Source organism: Grampus griseus (assembly GCF_964374135.1).
Source record: "Grampus griseus genome assembly, chromosome: 19".
In the NCBI taxonomy this organism is placed as follows: domain Eukaryota; kingdom Metazoa; phylum Chordata; class Mammalia; order Artiodactyla; family Delphinidae; genus Grampus; species Grampus griseus.
Window position 1 is genome coordinate 11,551,828 of NC_139013.1, and position 17,224 is coordinate 11,569,051.

A 17,224-nucleotide genomic window follows, 5' to 3' on the forward strand; every position below is an offset into this window, starting at 1 on the left:
TTCACTTCGTGTTGTACTGATTGGTCGTGCCTGCCTGGAGCACCACTGTGATGACAGAAATCTGCCTGACTCTACAAGAGCCAGAGCATCTTGATGGATTGGTGCGGCCTGCCTTGGGCAGAGATGCAGGGTCACAGACATTGGAGTTGAGATTCAGGTACCCACACGGGATTGGCCATAAAGCAGAGAATGGGAGACTGAAGAATGAAAATTTAATGTTGCAGGAAGGCAGATGCTTAGGGTGTGGGTTCTGGCAGGGGAGCACTACCCTGTCCCTGGTCTTGGGCGAGCAGACGCAGAAGCAGGGAGTGCAGGGTCCGGCAAACAGGTGTGTACCCCAGCCGGCTGAGATGCAGGTAATCATACATGTCATGGTGACTTATGGTACCATCTGAATGCACAAAGCCAGGGTCTGCATCCAGGAAGTGCGCCCGTGGGTGGCCAGCCAGTGCTGCCCGTACCAGCTCATTCACCTGTCGGTTTTTCTCGCGAAGTGGGTTGGGGTGCTGGCCCCGAGGAAGCAGGCCCTGAGGAAGGCAAGAAGAGTTGTGAGGAGGCATCCTACCAGCCTCTGGGTATCCTGTTCCCTGTGCCAAACTGTCCCCCACCCCCCATCAGTAAGTCCCCAGCTGCAGAATACACTAGGGATGGGAAGATGATGGTCTGAGACCTTATTCTAGAAGTGAGACCTTCTAGAAGTGATGGAGGCAAGATTAACCCTGGGAATGCCTGACAACTTTTGGCTATTTAAGTGTCTTGAATTTCTCAACACCCTGAGAATCTCTAGCAGTCTCTTGGGCAAAAGGGGTTAACTGGTCCCTGAACATGTCCTTAACCACAGCCCCTCTGATGGGTGTAGCAAGCTTCAACATGAGATTCTGCCTTCAACCACTGCTCTGTGCTAAGCTGCCCAGAACCGTGCAGCTGTGGCTACACGTGAAGGGGTCCCAGAACACTGCCATTCTTCTTTCCCCACCCTCTCACTCTCTCACCAGCACCACGACCCGGGCCTGGGGCTGCCGCTGGTTCACCAGTTGCACGATGGCCTTGATGCCTCCAGCCACCTGCTCTGCGGTGTGCCCGTGGTTATTGGTACCCACCCAGACCACCACAATCTGTGGAAAGAGAGGCATGAAGCAGTGGTGAGGGGGCAGGCTAAGGGTGCTCTAGCTGCCCACCCAAGCCCTGCTCACCTTGGGCCGGATGTGTTCCAGCTCCCCGTTCTCCAGACGCCACAGCACGTGCTGCGTGCTGTCACCGCCAATGCCAAAGTTAAGTGCATGAAGAGGGGAAAAGAGCTCCCGCCAGATCTGTGGGCAAGAAGTGGTGTGGGCACAGGGGCACTGTCAGCATGGACCACCACTCTCTATCCAAAGGTTAACCAAATGTCATCATGGAAGAGCCTTGCTTTACGGAAGCAGTCTGGTTAAATCTCACCTTGAGCAAACCCCAATATGGTCAAACCTCACTTTACGCAAACCCATTATAGTCTCACTTCCACAAAACTCCATGGAAGCAGGACTCCCTTCACGGAAGCCTATTCTACTTGAGCCAGGCATCGAACCAACAGCATTCCAGTTGAACCTCACTTTGAGGAAAGCCATGGTTTAACGTCGCTTAATGGAAAGATATCATAATTGAGCCCCCTTAGTAGAGACCTATTACCGTTGACCTTCACTTTGTGGAAATAACTATAGCTCTGTGGAAATCCATTAGGGCTGGGCGCTAGTTTAAGCAAACAAAGAGCCTCATCCTAGGCAGTCTCGCACGAAGCCTCATTTTAAGTCTCACTATACACAGACCCAGTACGACAAAGCCAGGACACACACTTCCTTCTCAGTAGAATGTGGCACATTATACTGAGATTCTGGGTGCCCGGCATTACCTGAGGCTATTTCGGGTACCCCATACACCGCCTGGTCTGGGCTCTGGTCCAGGTCTGTCATTGAGGGCACAGGCCTGGGTGGGGCAGGAAGAGAGGGACGGGCCTCACCTCGCACTGGTGCATTAGCTGGACTAAGGAGTCCCCGATGAAGACGACTTCGGGTTCTTTATCTTTGCTGTCGGCTACGAACCGATGGTGCTTTGGGGACGTAAAGGGGGAGTCAATGGCACGCGCGCTGCTGGGCCCGCCCCGCCCCGCTTCCTTAGGCGGCACCACGCCAACTGCCCTCAGTTTCCCAATCTCGTAATGAGAGCGGCGCAAACCAGCTACTCTCTCAGAGCCTTCCCCCCCATCCCCCGCCCCCAGCCCCGGACTCCAGAGTATCGCGGGCGGGGTCGCTCACCAGGGACATCCAGCGCCCGTCGCCCTGCACGTCCTGCACCGGCGTGGGCTTGCTGGCTGGGTTCTCTTCTCCACTCATCTTGGCGCCGCGGCTCCAGCAGGACGAGCGAGCGCGGTCAGCCGGGGAGTGTTCCTGAAGGAGGCGGCGCCGCCACGCCCACCCCTACCCCTCAGGCAACAATGGACTGTCCCGAAGCCCGCACTCTAGCGGAGGGCGCGGCCGATCCCGGGCGCCGCCTCCTCTCCGGGGCGGAAACCTTCACTTAGAGGAATTGGCCTTGCTTCCCCCACGGCGGCCGCGCAGTGGGCTCGTCCGGCGCTTCCTGCCCGGGCCGCTCACTCTCCGGCAGCGGCGGCGGCACGGGGCGTGGGGGGAGGCGAGACCATCCGGCACCCGTGGAGGGGAGGAGGGAGAAACCACCCTACCGTGAAAGCAGAGTGGGGAAAATCTAGCGCCCTTCCTCGTGGGAAGAAACCATTTGCTGTAGGGCGAGAAATGTGGGGAAGGAACCACCTACTGTGTGTGGGGGTGTGTGTCTGTGTGTCTCATTCACGTGGTGGTAGGGGAGTGAGTGGACGAGTCCATGCTTGGATCTTTGAGGGGGTGGCTCAAACGCACCTGGCAAGGAAGGGACGCTCCCATTTTCTTCTGACGTGGGGGAGAGAAAAGGAGGATGGAAATGTGAAAATTAGAGGCTCAGCTGTAAGGAGACACTCACGCCAAGGCAGTGCCAGGACTTTAGTGAGCCTATCTGCTCATGGGCCTCCCCTGCTCAAATTATGCCAGTTTTTGTGGCATAATTTCTAAACTATATGTCTTTGCATTACAGACATTACCCTGCAAAGAGGGTAGTAGAAGATGCAGAAAGATAAAGGAAATTAGAGATGCTGCAAGGCCCAAGTCCAGCCTGGAGCCCCTCCCGCGCAGCTCATCTTACAGATCTGTGGCCTCTGCTCCCCTCCCTAAACCTATGGCTGACCAACAACTTCAGTTGGGTGTGTCTGAGCTCCAAAACCATCCACAGCCAAGGCCACCTAAGGTCGCTGCCCCCCACCTCCTGCCCCAAATTAATCTCAGTCCTCAAGTCTTCCCAGATCTCCCTGTTCTGGGGGACCAGGTGGGGGTCCCACACCACCCTCAAAGTCCTGCTCATATTCCTGTAGCTCCACTCCCAGATGGGATCTTCCTATCTATTCATTCCTTCTAGGTAGGTTGATACTGAGATACAGAGATGAATCTTATTTATTGTGTTTGTGTTTTGCCTCAATCCACTTGCCTGGAACAGGGCCTGACTCACAGTATTAATACCAAGTACTATCTATGGCTGTTCACAAGTACTTGCTGAATGAGTATTAAAGGAATGGGTCAGATCCTGGCCTTGTCCCAGCGTGTTGGGGGAGGTAGATCCAGACACAAAGCTGAGGGAGCGATCAAGGTTGTGATTAAGGAATGCACGGGGGACCTCTGTGGGAGAAGAAAGAGAAGGACTCAGGGTGAGGGATTTCCTAGAAGGAGTAGTATCTAAGGAGTTCGGCTTTGAAAGATAGTGAAGGTTGGGCAAGCAACATTACCAGGTAATACAGAATATAGCTTATTAGGGTATAGGGAATACCCTGGCATACCTTGATTTTGGTGGCCTAGTGGTTAGGATTCTGGGCTTTCACTGCTGTGGGCCGGGGTCCAATCCCTGGTCAGGAAACTGAGATCCCGCAAGCCACGCGGCCAAAAAAAAAAAAAAAAGTCTGAGGGGACAAGTGTAGTGAGAAACAAAATTTACAGGCATCCATTCACCAAGCGCTGTTTTCAAATTGTATGTTGGCTCATTTCATACTTACAGCAGTTATAAGAAGGAGAAGATACCAACTCCATTTTACAGATTAGGAAACTGAAGCTCTGAGCAGTTACATACTTTTCCGAGGTCACAGAGCTCAAATGTGCCTGGGCATTTGAACCTAGGTAGTGTAGGTCTGGAGCCTAGCTCTAAATGACGACACTATACTGACTCTCTAGGGATAAAGCCTGTGACTGCTTGGAGCCTGGCTGTGTGTAGGGCTACCGTAGCCCTTCTCCCTCTTGGCTTCGCCTATATCTCCAAGCTCCAGAGAGAAAGTCCGCGATAGATGTATAAACCAATCAGCATTGAGGAAGGGGGCGGGCCTAGTGGACCTCACAGCCAATTGGTGGATAGGAGGTGCCTAAGGACAAATGAAAGAGGTTTCCGAATGTGAGGTCGGGAGGGGCGGGGCTATAACCTGCGCTCTGGGCAGCTGGCACGTGCCCCTGGGCCTGTGCCTCTTGGGGTGGGGGTGGGGAGCCAAAGGGCGTGGGAGGGGCACGCGCATGCGTGCTTGCACGAGGCCCTGTGTGAGACCCGGAAGAGTATCAGGCACGTTGAGAGCTAGGGTCACCGCGGAAAATAAGCCATTGTACCCCACAGCCACGTGGAGTGGGCGGGTGTGGGGGGCGGGGTTCGTTGGGGACAGGAGAAGGTGAGGGGCCCTTCCCCTTCCCTGCCCCCACCAACTGTACTCCCTTCCCTACCTCATCTGCCCCACGCAGCCTTGTTTCCTACCCCGTTCTATGACCAGGCCCCAGTCCCTGATAGCTCCTCTGTTGCCCTTTCTGTCCTCCCGAGTTATTCTCTGTTTCTCCAACTTCCATTTTCTTTCCTGCCTTTCTCTCTCTACCATCTCTCTCCACTTTCTACATTCTCCAGTACCTCCTTTACCCCTGGATTTCTCGTCTGTCCAAAGTCCCTTTCTGGTTCACCAGATCCCGCCAATATCATGATCCCTTTCCCATCCCCCATTTTTTAGCTATTTCTTCATATCCCTGTTCTCTCTAACCCTTTCTCTATCCCCTGATAAATCTTCCCGTTCAGCATGACTCCCTTGACCTCATCCTACTCCTATGACCCTGCTTTTTTTTCTGACCTTACCCTGACCAAGCCTTTTCCAGTTGCTCTCTACCAATCCCTTTGTCTCATCTTGTGTCTCTAAATAGTACTCCCAGCACACCCCAAACCATCTCTTCTCACTACTCACTTCTAGGTCTTTGAGTTATCTGCATGCTGATGACCACCCTGTCTTTTTTTTTTTTTTTTTAATTTTATTTATTTATTTATTTTTGTCTGCGTTGGGTCTTCTTTGCTACGTGCGGGCTTTCTCTAGTTGTGGCGAGCGGGGGCTACTCTTGGTTACGGTGCACAGGCTTCTCATTGCGGTGGCTTCTCTCCTTGCGGAGCACGGGCTCTAGGTGCGCGGGCTTCAGTAGTTGTGGCACATGGGCTTAGTTGCTCCACGGCATGTGGGATCTTCCCGCACCAGGGCTCGAACCCGTGTCCCCTGCATTGGCAGGCGGATTCTTAACCACTGCGCCACCAGCGAAGCCCAACCACCCTGTCTTTTATCTTCCAGGGCACCATGGACCCCAGGGGGCCAGCCCTCAAGCCTTTCCAGCAGCCTGAGAAACCTGGTCGTGTCCGCCGTCGGAAGACCAGGCGGGAGCGTAACGAGGCCCTGGTGGGCAGTCGCCGGTCATTGGCCCATCAGGATCCTGCCGTGGCCAGTCGGGATCCACATGTGGTTCTCCGGAATTCTGTGGCGCCTGCTGCCCCCAAGCTCGTGGTCATAACCCAGGGGCGCCTGAGCCGGGAGCACCGGGGTCTCTTCAGCCACGAGGTGAAATCTCTGGACGTGGCACGGCTGCTTAGCAGTGGGTCCCTAGAGTCAGGCACCCCTGTACTCCCCACCAAGTCCTCCCCAAGCCCAGGCAGGGCCCAAGAACCAGCCCCACCGTCAAGGGGCAAGGAAAACCAAGTGCCTGGAGCCTCGGGCCCAGGCCCACCCAGTCCCCCCCAGCTCCCTGGCTTGGGGCAGCTGCTGGGGGAGCTGCAATGCCAGCTGATTCTGCCACAGGCCTTCCCCAGGAGGAACCTAGTACAAGAGGCCAGGGATGCCATCGTGGGCACCTTACAGGCCTGCCATGGCTGTGTGCCTGACCTTAGTCTGGTGCTCCGGGGCTGCCAGCCACACTTGCCAGGTGAGCTCACCTCCTGCCCCCTGAGCTTCCTTTTCTTTTGTCTGCTCTATCTCAGCTGTACCCCGTGCTTCTTTCCTCTGTGCCAGGGACCAAGCCTAGGGGCCCTGAGAGACAAAGGATGACATCCTCCTGGATCAACAGCCCTGAGGAGGCCCCAGGGGAGGGGAGGCAGAGGAGGCGAGAGGGGACAAAGGAGCTCACCTTTGCCGTGCCTCACACCTCCGGCACTCCTACTGTGTACCCGGTGAACCTGGCACCACCTAAAGGTCCCTGGCCACCCGCATTGTCCTCGTTGCCTTCGCCATCTGGGGCGGCCTGCGGCCCCCCAACAGCCTTTGATCTGCTGAAAAGCATCTGGCTGGTAGACACACCTCCCCCTCCCCGGCCCTGGGGGATTGGCCCGCCACAACCCCTGCCTCAGCCACCATCACCCTTGTTGTCCCGAACCTCTGCCCTGGACTGGAGCCCCAGCCCCCCTGCCCCACTGCCCAGCCTCTCCTGGGTGGTGGCCCGGAGCAGCCCAGAGGCCTGGTGCTTTCCACCCATGAGGCTGTACTGAGCAGGCTGAGGCTGGGTTGGGGGAAGGAATCCCGTACTCTGATCACTTCAATAAAGTACCTTCCTCATGATCCTCTTGGTTTTTAGTGAGTGGCTGGCCCAGGAGAGCAGCTTTTCCTAGCTCTGAGTTCTGGGTCCAGGGTGGAGGGGAAGGTACTGTCACTTGTCGCCTTCCTAAGGCCCAGGGGCCTTCAGTCAGTCTAACACATCCACCTACTGAGGCCAACTATGTGTTCAACTCTGAGCTCTGATAATGCTGGGGCTCCAGAGTGAGTGAGACTGAGGCTGTGTCCCCAGGGGACTCCCAGTACAGTGGTGAACACAGACAGTTTCAGCCCTAGTGGTTGCATCTGGGAGAGAGAGAGGTGCAGGGGCTGAGGGAGTCCAAGGAGGGAGTCATGACTGCCCTGCTGATGAGGGAGTTGATATAAGACCCTTGTATTTTTTAAGTTTGGTAGAAACTTGCTAGTAGAGAAGGAAAAGAATATTTCAGGCAATCTAGAAATGCTCTTCTGTGGAACAGCATGTGCAAGGCCTGGTGGAGGGCAAATAGGGGATGTGGGACCATTTTCATTCACCCTATATCCCTAGGCCATGCTGGGATCTAGAGTGAGTCACGTCTGGGCTCTGCCTATGAGAGGCTTCTGGTCTGGTGGGCACAGGAACAGTGTGTGTGCAGAATCCGGGCAGGAATGGCACATGAGGCCTGGATATGGCGACAGACCTTTTTCTTTGGGCTACAGTATATTTAACATTTTAGAATCAGTTATGTACTGTTACAAACCAGTGTGCTTGATTTGAAAAAAAAAAATTCTGGCTTCTCTCTCAAAATAAAAAAAGAAAGGAAAGAGAGAAAGAAAGGAAGGAGAGAAGGCAGGAAGGAGGGAAGGAGGGAGGGAGGGAGAGAGGCGAGGAGAGGGAGGGAAGGAGGAAGGAAAGAAACCTGGCAGCAGACCTACTATCCCTCCTGTTAACAACTGGCTGAAGCCAAGTAGCAGAGGCTCCTTTTTTGTGGGGTCCACACTCTCCTTTGAAAGCATTTCACACATTTACGTTTCCTGCTTGGCCTCCTGACTTAGAAAGTTTTTTAAAATGATATTTTGAGGAGCAGCAGATTTTCTGCAGTGGAGGGGGAGGGATGAAGCTGGAAATGTGTTGGAATCTGATCAGGAAAATGAAGCTGAGGGGCTTGGACTGTACTCTGTAAAGCTTTTCCAGGGCTCCCCATTGCCCACAGGGAAACCATAAAGTCATAACCAGGGTGTAGGGGACTGGACTGGGAGGTCACACAGCTGTGACTTGGCTGAGGTTTTATGGGAAGGAAGTGGCAATGCTGGGATTTGAGCCCAAGCAATTGATTTCAGAGTTTGCTTGTGGGTTTCTCACAATACCACCTCTTCTGCCTCACAGCAGCTGGTTTCAGACCCTGGTAAGCAGTGACAGGGCAGGGTCAGGCAGCAGGATGTAGTGGTTGTGGCTGAAGGCTCTCTGCCACCTCGGAGCTGTGTGACCCAGAACAAGTGGTTTGCCTACTCTGTGCCTCTGTGTCTCTGTAGGCACTTCACAGAGTGCATGGAATTTGTGGTGGTCACAGATGGTGATGGCTGTTATGGGGGCGGGGCTGGGCAGTCAAAGAGCAGTTTGGGGACTAAACTGCGGGGAGGTCAGGACAGAGCTGGGGCCTGGGGGTTGTGGGCCATCCTGAGATGGCAGTCTGGAGGAGGATACTTGGCTTGGGGGAATGTGAGTTCACTTTAGGACACGGGGAGCTGGAGGTACCAAGGAGATTCCCAGAGGGGAGGACTGAGGCTGCGGAGGCGTGGAGAGGACGGGAAAGGGGCGTCCCCTCCCACGGAGATTGGGAAGGGTCCAGGCCGGGTCATCCTGGAGGAGGGGGCAGGGAACGCGGTTCCCGGCGGCCCCTTTAATCGGGGGCGCGCGCCAGCCGGCCCGCGCGCTCTCGCCGCCGTCGCCGGGCCGGAGTGGGAGCCGGAGCGGAGCCCGAGCTGGGGCCGGAGCGGGTGGAATGGAGCCCCCGCGCGCGCCCGCTCTGCGCCGCCTGCTGCTGCCGCCGCTGCTACTTCTGCTGCTGCCACTGCCCCCCCGCGCCCGGGCCAAGTATGTGAGGGGCAACCTCAGCTCCAAGGAGGTGAGCGCGCCGGGCCCTCCCCTGCCACCCGCCGGGCCCCCAAGGGACGAGAGGGAAGGGAGGGGGCAGGTCCCGCCCCGCCCCCTGCCGCCTCTCCCGGGCGGTCTCTGAGTGCTGCGCGGGGGGTGGGGTGGGAGGTGGGCAGGCACAGTGCGGGACTGGGTCTAGGTTGAGGCTGAGGCGGGGGCCATTGGGTCGAGAGGAGACTCGGGGACATTGAGGTCAGAGTTGGGCGAGGAGGGGGGCCGGGTTGGGAGAGTCGGAGTTTGGGGTGGGGGTGGGGGACGCCGAGGTGGTGCTGAAGGGACAGCACTTTCACTGCGCATTGAGCCTGAGTTCACACTCCTGTTCAGGACCAGGAGAGGGCCGTTTGGAATACTCCCCAGCACCTGATGGTCTCTGGGACCACCGTGGGGGCGTGTGTGGATAATTAGAGGAAAGCCAGTGGGACGGTATCCCTGATGCAAGGTGTCCAGGATGGGGATCTGGCCCTCCAGGGTCTTTCTCAGGCACCTGGCAAATGGGAGAAGTGTTTGAAAGGAGGCGAAGAAACTTGGGGGTGGGGGCATCTGAAGGAGGAATCCTGGAACCAAGGTGAAAGGATCACAGAAGAATTTTGGAGGTGACTTGGTCCCCTTATGCTTCTTGGGAAACCAGGTATTCCAGGGTAGGGAAGAAAAGTTGGGGGGGGTGTCTGTGGAGTCGAGAGTTCTCAAGGGACTCAGAAGAGGGTCTGAGTGGGCCCCTTTTCCAGGACTGGGTGTTCCTGACGAGATTTTGCTTCCTCTCGGATTACGGCCGACTGGACTTCCGTTTCCGATACCCTGAGGTGAGCCTTCCCCAAGTACTCACCATGCTAAGGCTGGATGCTCCCTTGGCTTCCCAAGGCAAGGGTTACCCCAGCTCCCTATGCTCCCCCAACCCCCCCAATCTTTGGGTCTGCAGGCCAAGTGCTGTCAGAACATCCTCCTCTATTTCGACGACCCATCCCAGTGGCCAGCCGTGTACAAGGCAGGGGACAAGGTGAAGTCTGTGAGGAGGGTGTAGGGGAGGAGGGATAAGGTCGAAGCTAGCCAAGGAGTGACCATGGCCCTGCCTCCCCTAGGACTGCCTGGCCAAGGAGTCAGTGATCAGGCCAGAGAACAACCAGGTCATCAACCTCACCACCCAGTATGCCTGGTCAGGCTGTCAGGTATGGGCCCAGTCTGGGGGAATGGGCGGGTGCTGGAGGTCAAGGGCCAGGGGGAGGCACAGGCAGGCTTCAGCCTTCTTGCTCCTCCCCAGGTGGTGTCAGAGGAGGGAATACGCTACCTGAGCTGCTCTAGCGGCCGCAGCTTCCGCTCAGTGCGTGAAAGGTGGTGGTACATTGCACTCAGCAAGTGTGGGGTAAGGGGCTGGGCCGGCCACCGGGGCCTGCCTTCTCCTCCTTGCCTTCCTGCCGACCCCCTCCCTGCCCAGGGCCCCCCTTAGGCCTCCACACTCCCCACAGGGAGATGGGCTGCAGCTGGAGTATGAGATGGTCCTCACCAATGGCAAGTCTTTCTGGACACGGCATTTCTCTGCTGATGAGTTTGGTGAGCATATGGGGATCCAGGACCTTTTGTGGGAGCCCAGAGCTGGGAGCCTGTTGAGGGACACCCATCATGACTGCATGGTTTCCTCCTTCCACCAAATTGGCAGGGATCCTGGAGACAGATATGACTTTCCTTCTCGTCTTCATCCTCATCTTCTTCCTCTCCTGTTACTTTGGATGTGAGTCCAGCACATGGGGTGTGGGGGAGAGATGGGGGAGAGGAAACCAGGTTGGAGGAGATGAGCTGCTCTCCCTTCCTGCTGTGTACAGCCTTCCCCTACCCTCCTTCCAGATTTGCTGAAAGGTCGTCAGTTGCTCCACACGACTTATAAAATGTTCATGGCTGCAGCAGGAGTGGAGGGTGAGGTTTAGAGTATTGCAACGTTTGAGTTCTGTGGGAGGAGGGCCTTAGGGCTCACATACCTGGGCCTAAGCAAGGAGGGGCTGGGGACCTGGACTCCTGGGCCCTGGGAGAGGAGGGGCTGGGGGCCTGGACTCCTGGGTCAGAGGGAGGAGGGGTCTGGGGCCTGGACTCCAGAGTTTCCTAGGAGGTCAGTGAGAATAAAGGGTCTAGAATCCTGATGGGGGTGAAGAAAGGGTTTTGGTCATCTGGATCACAGTGTTAGGGAACAGTGATGCCCTAAAGCTGCTTTCTGTCCTTTCCTCTCTCTGCCCATCCTCCCCTCAGTCCTGAGCCTCCTGTTCTTCTGCATCTACTGGGGCCAATATGCCACTGATGGCATTAGCAATGAGAGTCTGAAGATCTTGGGTGAGAATGAAGTGGACCCGGGAGGGTGCCGGGGCTGCTCTGCAATTTGAGCCCTGTGTCTGAGCTGCCCTCTCCTCCCTCCTACCAGCCAAGCTGCTCTTCTCCTCCAGCTTCCTCATCTTCCTGCTGATGCTCATCCTTCTGGGGAAGGGATTCACGGTGACACGGTGCCCAGGCTGGGGCGGGAGGGACCACTGTCGGGGGGTGGTGGCTGGGCTAGGGAGCAGGGCAGAGATTGGGCTGGGGGGGTGGCTGCCCCCTCCTCTCTTGACGGCCCCCACCCCTGCTGTCCCCCCTCACGGCCTGCCGCCAGGGGCCGCATCAGCCACTCGGGCTCGGTGAAGTTGTCTGTCTACATGACCCTGTACACCCTCACCCACGTGGTGCTGCTCATCTATGAGGCCAAGGTGAGTCCTGCCTGCCACTGCTCAGGCTCTGCCCCATCCTCCTCGCCCTTCAAAGCTTTTGGTGGCCTCTTCCACCTGTCTGCTAGCCCTTCCCCACATCGCGCTCTTCCTGGCTCTCTCTCTCCCACTCTGTGGTTTTCCGCCTTCCCATCTGTCTAAGTGCATTCCTCCCCTCTTCACCATCTCTGAGTAGCTCTCTTCCTCCTCCCTCTGTCTCTCACTGTCTGTCACATTTAATGCTCAGTGTCGTGATTAAGTTCGGGAGTCACACAGACCTGGATTCCGCTCTGGTTCTCCCACTTCCCAGCTGGCTAACCTTGGCTGATGGCCCCCCTCTCTGGGCCTGTTTCCTCTTCTGTAAAATTAGGAGGATCTTAGCTACCCCAGGGGACTTCTCTAAGGCTTTATATCACCTTGACTTTGGCCGAAAGTCTTCCTGCTTAGCTTCAGTTTCCCCTTCAGTGAAGTGGGGTGAAAATAAGACCTATTTCATCAAGTTGATGCAAATGGAAAAGCTTACACGTGGTGCTGTTTAGCCCCCTGTGTTGGGCCCATGGTAGCAGATATATTCTCTATCTTTTCGCCCTCTCTCTCTACTTCTATATGCTTTCATCTCTCTCTCTCATTCTCCTGCTGCTTCTCTCCTGACCAAGTACCTCTGCCCCTTGGGTACCTGAGGGTGGGGTCTGGGGTCCCTGTGTGGAGGGTTGGAGGCCAGGGCTATGACCAGCCTTCTCCCTTGGGTCCAGTTCTTTGACCCGGGCCAGGTACTGTACACGTATGAGTCGCCAGCGGGCTACGGGCTCATCGGGCTACAGGTGGCAGCTTACGTGTGGTTCTGCTATGCCGTGCTCATCTCCTTGCGCCACTTCCCAGAGAAGCAGCCCTTTTATGTGCCCTTCTTTGCTGCCTACACCCTCTGGTGAGACGTGCTGGGGCCCCAACCTGTCCCTGCCTTCCCTGGCTTCTCAGAAATGGCTCTTCCCAACTCAAACCCTCCTCTTGGAGGCAGACGGGCTTTCAAGTTAGGCAGCTGTCACCAGAGTCTGCCACTTACTCACTTTGTAACCTGGAAATAATTACTTTCCCATAGTGAAAAAAAGAGTGCCTCAGGTTACTTGCCCATAAAGAAAGGTTGTCAGGGGTATCTCCTGCAAAGGGTTATCTTGAGTCTGCATAGGGCAACAGATGAGGGCTTCGAGTCCGGCACATAGTAAATGTCCAATAAAAGCTAGTTGTGATATTTTTTATTCAACATAACACAGCAGTAAAGCAGATGGATTCTAAGCCAGATTGCCTGGGTTTAGACCCAGTTCTAAAGCTTGTAAACTGTGTGACCTTATACAAGTCAATTAAATTCTCTCTGCCTCGGTTTCCTCACCTGTTTAATGGGGATGGAAGTTGTACCTGCCTTATAGAGTCACTGTGAGAGTTAGATGAGTGTATATATGTGAAATGCTTAGAAACAGGTCTGGCATGCAGTAAGTCTTTAATTGTTTTTATCATATGTTAATTCATTCATCAAACATCTATAGATTTCTTATCAGGTGCCAGGATTGGGGTGGGATAGAACTGAGTTAAATTCAACCTACTCCTTGCCCCCCCCCCAAATTTCCCATGCCAGTGGGATTCCTGTCTCCTTTTAACCTCTGGCTTCTGAAGGTCACACTGGCTTCCCTCCAGTGTGGGACCCACTTGGGACCTATGTGTGTGCATAGCAGGGTATTTGGGGCCATGGGGTGGGGTGGAAGGCAGGGCCAGTGACTCTACAGACCCAATACCTCCCCTTCAGGTTCTTTGCAGTTCCGGTCATGGCCCTGATCGCCAACTTTGGGATCCCCAAGTGGGCCCGGGAGAAGATTGTCAATGGCATCCAGCTGGGGATCCATTTGTATGCCCACGGCGTGTTCCTGGTGAGGCTGGGCATCCAGTTGGGGATGGGAAACCCATGGGTGGAGGATGCATGAGGCTCTCCACGCCTGAGCTGCCTGAACCTTCTGTTCTGAGCTCTTGATCCATTTCCTTCACTTCATCCCTTTAGTCATTCAATAGACACTTACTGAGAGCCTGCTGGGTCTGGCAGGCTATTCCACTGTATCCCCCAGAGTCCACCCTCTTCTATTCCTCTCTCCCACTTTTGTGTCCTGGCCTCTTCCCCCAACCCCACCCTCTTTCTTTGCCCCCCTCCCCATTTCCATCCTGACCCTGTGTCCCTAGACTCTCACTCTTCCCTTCTGTATCCCCACTGCCTTCCCTAAGCCCCTTGGTCTCTCCCCCCCCCATTCTTCCATCTCTGCTGCTCTATCACAGGAAGAAGCAACTGGGGTGGGTCAGGCTGGGGCTTCAGGGGGCCTAAATCTGAATGGCAGCAGAGGGTTTGAGCACCAAACCCCTTCTTTGCCTTGGTTTACATCCTATCTGGCCTTCTGGCTGACAGTTCTTCTATCCATCTATCCATCCATCCATCCATCCATCCATCCATCCATCCATCCACCATTCAACGGACACCTGTCTCAAACCAGCCTCTGTTTCATGTTGGGAACACTCACGTGCATTTATTTCGTCCTCTTGTTTAAATGGCAGAGCAACCCCAGACAGGATGGATAACCATCACTGAACCCACTATAGAGAGAGGGGAAGCTAAAGCCCAGAGAAGGGAGGTGACCTGCCAGACTCCATGGCCTTTGGTGGTGGAGGGCAGGGGGACTTTGAACCCAATCCTTCTCCAGCAGACCACAAGATCTGGCATAAGAAGGAACCACCCAGGGAAATAGGCATTGCTGAAGGCCCCGGCTCCTGACTCAAGGGGTCCACCATGTATTCTTTGCAGGGAATATACTGGGCCACTGACGGAGGGGGCCGGGTCCCGCATGTTCTACCCTAGAACCTTAGGTACAGACTCACTTTCCCAGGACAGTCCCTCTTGAGGCTCTGTTCCAGGAAGTCACAAAGAGACAGATAGAGGAGAAATGCTGAGAACCCACCATGTGCCAGGCTCTGCACCAGTGGTTTTCATTTCCACCCTCTCTTCATCTTTCCAAGTAGGCACTGTAACCCCTTTTCTGCAGTGAGGCTCTGGGAGTTTAATCAATGTGTCCCAGATCCCACACTCAGTGAGCTGTGGGGCTGGGAGGTGGGGTGCCCTTTCTGTTATACTTAACCTTCAACCAGTTTCCTTCCTAAAAATGCTCGTGTTAGCTCAGCACAGCTCCACCTCTGGCACTCTGCTGTTCTTCGGTTTCAGCTCCTTGTTCACTTATTCAGCAACTACCTTAGAGGGACTGTGCTGGGCTCCCGTGTTGCAGTGCTAGGGTCACACCCGGTCCCTGCCCTCATGGCCTGCCAGCTAATTCAGGAGACATCTCCGCATTCAACCAGTATTTCTTGAGAGCTTTTATGTGTCAGGCACTGTTCTAAAGGTATTGGGGATTCAGCAGGGAAGAGAACAGTCAAGTACCTGCCCTCATGGAGCTAACGTTCTGGAGTCTGTCAGTTGCTGTCCAGTTGAACTCCCTGTGTTTATGAAAATATTCTACAATCTGTGCTGTCCCACACAATAGCTACTAACTACATGTGGCTATTGAGCGCTTAAATGTGGCTAGTGTGACTGAGAAATTAAAGTTTCAGTTTAATTTTGATTAATTTAAATTTAAATAGCCACATATAACTAGTAGCTATCATACTAGACAGAGTAGGATGCTGACGCTTAAAGTGATAACTGGCTGATCAGGGCTCTGATGGAGGAAGCATCGGCAGAGTAGCAAGAGTTGTGATGGACGGGAAAGGTTAGAGGCCAGGGTACTGCGAGAGCTCAGAGGAGGTGCCTAAGCCAGTTGAAGGGTTTCGGGGAAGCGGGGATGTCAGGTGAAGGGGAATCCTCAGGGCCTCATGTTTATGGAGGCAGCCTGAGGCCTGGACAGTCCTCCTCCAACCTGCGCCTGCCCTTCGCCCCAGATCATGACACGCCCTTCGGCGGCCAACAAGAACTTCCCGTACCACGTGCGCACGTCGCAGATCGCCTCGGCCGGAGCCCCAGGCCCCGGAGGAAGCCAATCCGCAGACAAGGCCTTCCCGGAACACGTCTACGGGAACGTGACGTTCATCAGCGACTCGGTGCCCAACTTCACGGAGCTCTTCTCCATCCCCCCGCCCACCTCCTGCGTAAGCCCCGCGGCCCCGGCGCCGGAGGAGCTGCTGGCGCCGCCCCTGGAGTACTTGACCCCGCTCCCGGCCCCTCCACCGCCCTCCACGTCCAGGCGCCTGAGCCCACCCCCTGCCTTTCGCACCCCCAGCGCCCCAACGCCGCGCCGCGACCATCCCCCGGCGCCCGCGCCCACCTTGCCAGACTGGGTCCTGGCGCTGTTGCGTACGCCCCCTCGGACACCCCGCGCGGTGCCCCCGCCGCCGGCGGCCTTCCGCGGTTCTCCCCCGCCTCCCCGGCCGCCGCCGGAGTTCGACCGGCGCACCCCGACGCCGCCCCTTGAGTACCTGGCCCCACTGTCCAGGCGCCCCTGACTGACACCTGCGCCCACACCTCGGGAGGGGGGATCATCGGGGGAAGAGGGACGGGCCTTCGGGGCCGCATCTGCCCCCCGTGGGTCCTGGACGGCCTCTGACCCTGACCCCCCTCCCAGGCCGGGAAGCAGGTGGAGGAGACAGCGGTGGCGGCGGCGGTGGCCCCGAGGGGCCGCGTGGTGACCATGGCCGAGCGGGGCACGGCTTCCCCGCCCCCTTCCTCTCGGTTCCCCAAGGCGGCCGACCCGAGCTGGGATGGCCCGACGCCACCCTACCAGCCGCTCGTGCCCCAGACAGCGGCGCCGCACACCGGCTTCACCGAATACTTCAGCATGCACACGGCCGGGGGCACCGCACCCCCGGTCTGAGTACCCCTGCCCGCGCCTGCCCCATGGGCCGCGCGCCGGGCCCCGGCCGGGCTCCGGATCCCCGCTCTATCCCGGCCCCAGGGCTCTGCCAACCCCGGCCTTCCCAAACCTCCCCACCCCGCGCGCCCAGGTAGGGGTGCATAGTGTCCCGCTCCCGACCCCTTCCCCCGACTCTTGTGCCAAACGGTCCCGCGGGAGCCGCTCTCCCCGTCCCCTCCCTCAGCCCCTGCCCCGAGCGGCACCGGATTCTGGGCTCCCGCTGTTCCGTGACCTCCGGCCCCCTGGCCCCCTCCGAGACCTCTGACCCCGCCGGACCCCGGAAAACCAGTGACGATCGCCGGGACCCTGCCTGTGACTCTCCAGGACTCCGCGACCCCGAGCCACCGCTCCCGGGACGGATGTTGTGAAGCTAGTCTCGACTCATACCTTCCCTTGGGATCTCTGTGACCTAGCACCCGTACTCTGTTCACCCTATCTCCATCCCGAAGGCCCTCCCTCAGGTCCTTGGCAGAAAGACTTTTTTCCCCTTCTTGCCAAAATAAAGAGGATTCGTTGA

The 17,224-nt window shown here is 56.6% G+C and overlaps 3 protein-coding genes across 8 annotated transcripts; 2 read left to right on the forward strand and 1 right to left on the reverse strand.

The window, feature by feature from the left end:
* Positions 1-195: 195 nt before the first annotated feature.
* On the reverse strand, positions 196-2,753 carry PAFAH1B3 (platelet activating factor acetylhydrolase 1b catalytic subunit 3). Of its 2 annotated transcripts, XM_082677043.1 has the most exons (5): positions 2,289-2,753; positions 1,994-2,083; positions 1,194-1,310; positions 993-1,115; positions 196-527 (listed from the first exon to the last, which is right to left on the reverse strand). In XM_082677043.1, exons 1-5 carry the CDS (start codon positions 2,364-2,366, stop codon positions 237-239), a joined length of 699 nt encoding a protein of 232 aa, XP_082533169.1. In that variant the 5' UTR covers positions 2,367-2,753; the 3' UTR covers positions 196-236. The 2 variants fall into 2 exon arrangements, with proteins under 2 accessions (XP_082533169.1, XP_082533170.1); XM_082677044.1 differs by lacking the exon at positions 993-1,115.
* A 2,930-nt stretch (positions 2,754-5,683) lies between these two features.
* PRR19 (proline rich 19) lies at positions 5,684-6,888 on the forward strand (the record flags this gene model as incomplete). Its single annotated transcript, XM_082677197.1, has 2 exons — positions 5,684-6,329; positions 6,416-6,888. The coding sequence occupies exons 1-2, from the start codon at positions 5,711-5,713 to the stop codon at positions 6,886-6,888; spliced, it is 1,092 nt and encodes a 363-aa protein (XP_082533323.1). The 5' UTR covers positions 5,684-5,710.
* Positions 6,889-8,865: 1,977 nt separating this feature from the next.
* TMEM145 (transmembrane protein 145) lies at positions 8,866-16,793 on the forward strand (the record flags this gene model as incomplete). Of its 5 annotated transcripts, XM_082677614.1 has the most annotated exons (15): positions 8,866-9,036; positions 9,791-9,865; positions 9,982-10,059; positions 10,142-10,228; positions 10,321-10,422; positions 10,526-10,610; positions 10,717-10,788; positions 10,902-10,970; positions 11,298-11,378; positions 11,467-11,545; positions 11,692-11,785; positions 12,535-12,707; positions 13,578-13,698; positions 15,740-15,946; positions 16,420-16,793. In XM_082677614.1, the coding sequence occupies exons 1-15, from the start codon at positions 8,914-8,916 to the stop codon at positions 16,666-16,668; spliced, it is 1,695 nt and encodes a 564-aa protein (XP_082533740.1). In that variant the 5' UTR covers positions 8,866-8,913. The 5 variants fall into 5 exon arrangements, with proteins under 5 accessions (XP_082533740.1, XP_082533741.1, XP_082533739.1 ...); XM_082677615.1 differs by lacking the exon at positions 10,902-10,970; XM_082677613.1 differs by lacking the exon at positions 16,420-16,793 and having other exon boundaries at positions 15,740-16,300.
* Positions 16,794-17,224: the final 431 nt, after the last annotated feature.

Coding starts and splice junctions, on each gene's coding strand:
- PAFAH1B3 (XM_082677043.1), bottom strand. CDS start 2,366: ATGAGTGGAGAAGAGAACCCAGCCAGCAAGCCCACGCCGGTGCAGGAC. Junction 1,311..1,993: donor AGCTAATGCACCAGTGCGAG/GTGAGGCCCGTC, acceptor TCTTGCCCACAG/ATCTGGCGGGAGCTCTTTTC. Junction 1,116..1,193: donor TGGAACACATCCGGCCCAAG/GTGAGCAGGGCT, acceptor CTCTTTCCACAG/ATTGTGGTGGTCTGGGTGGG.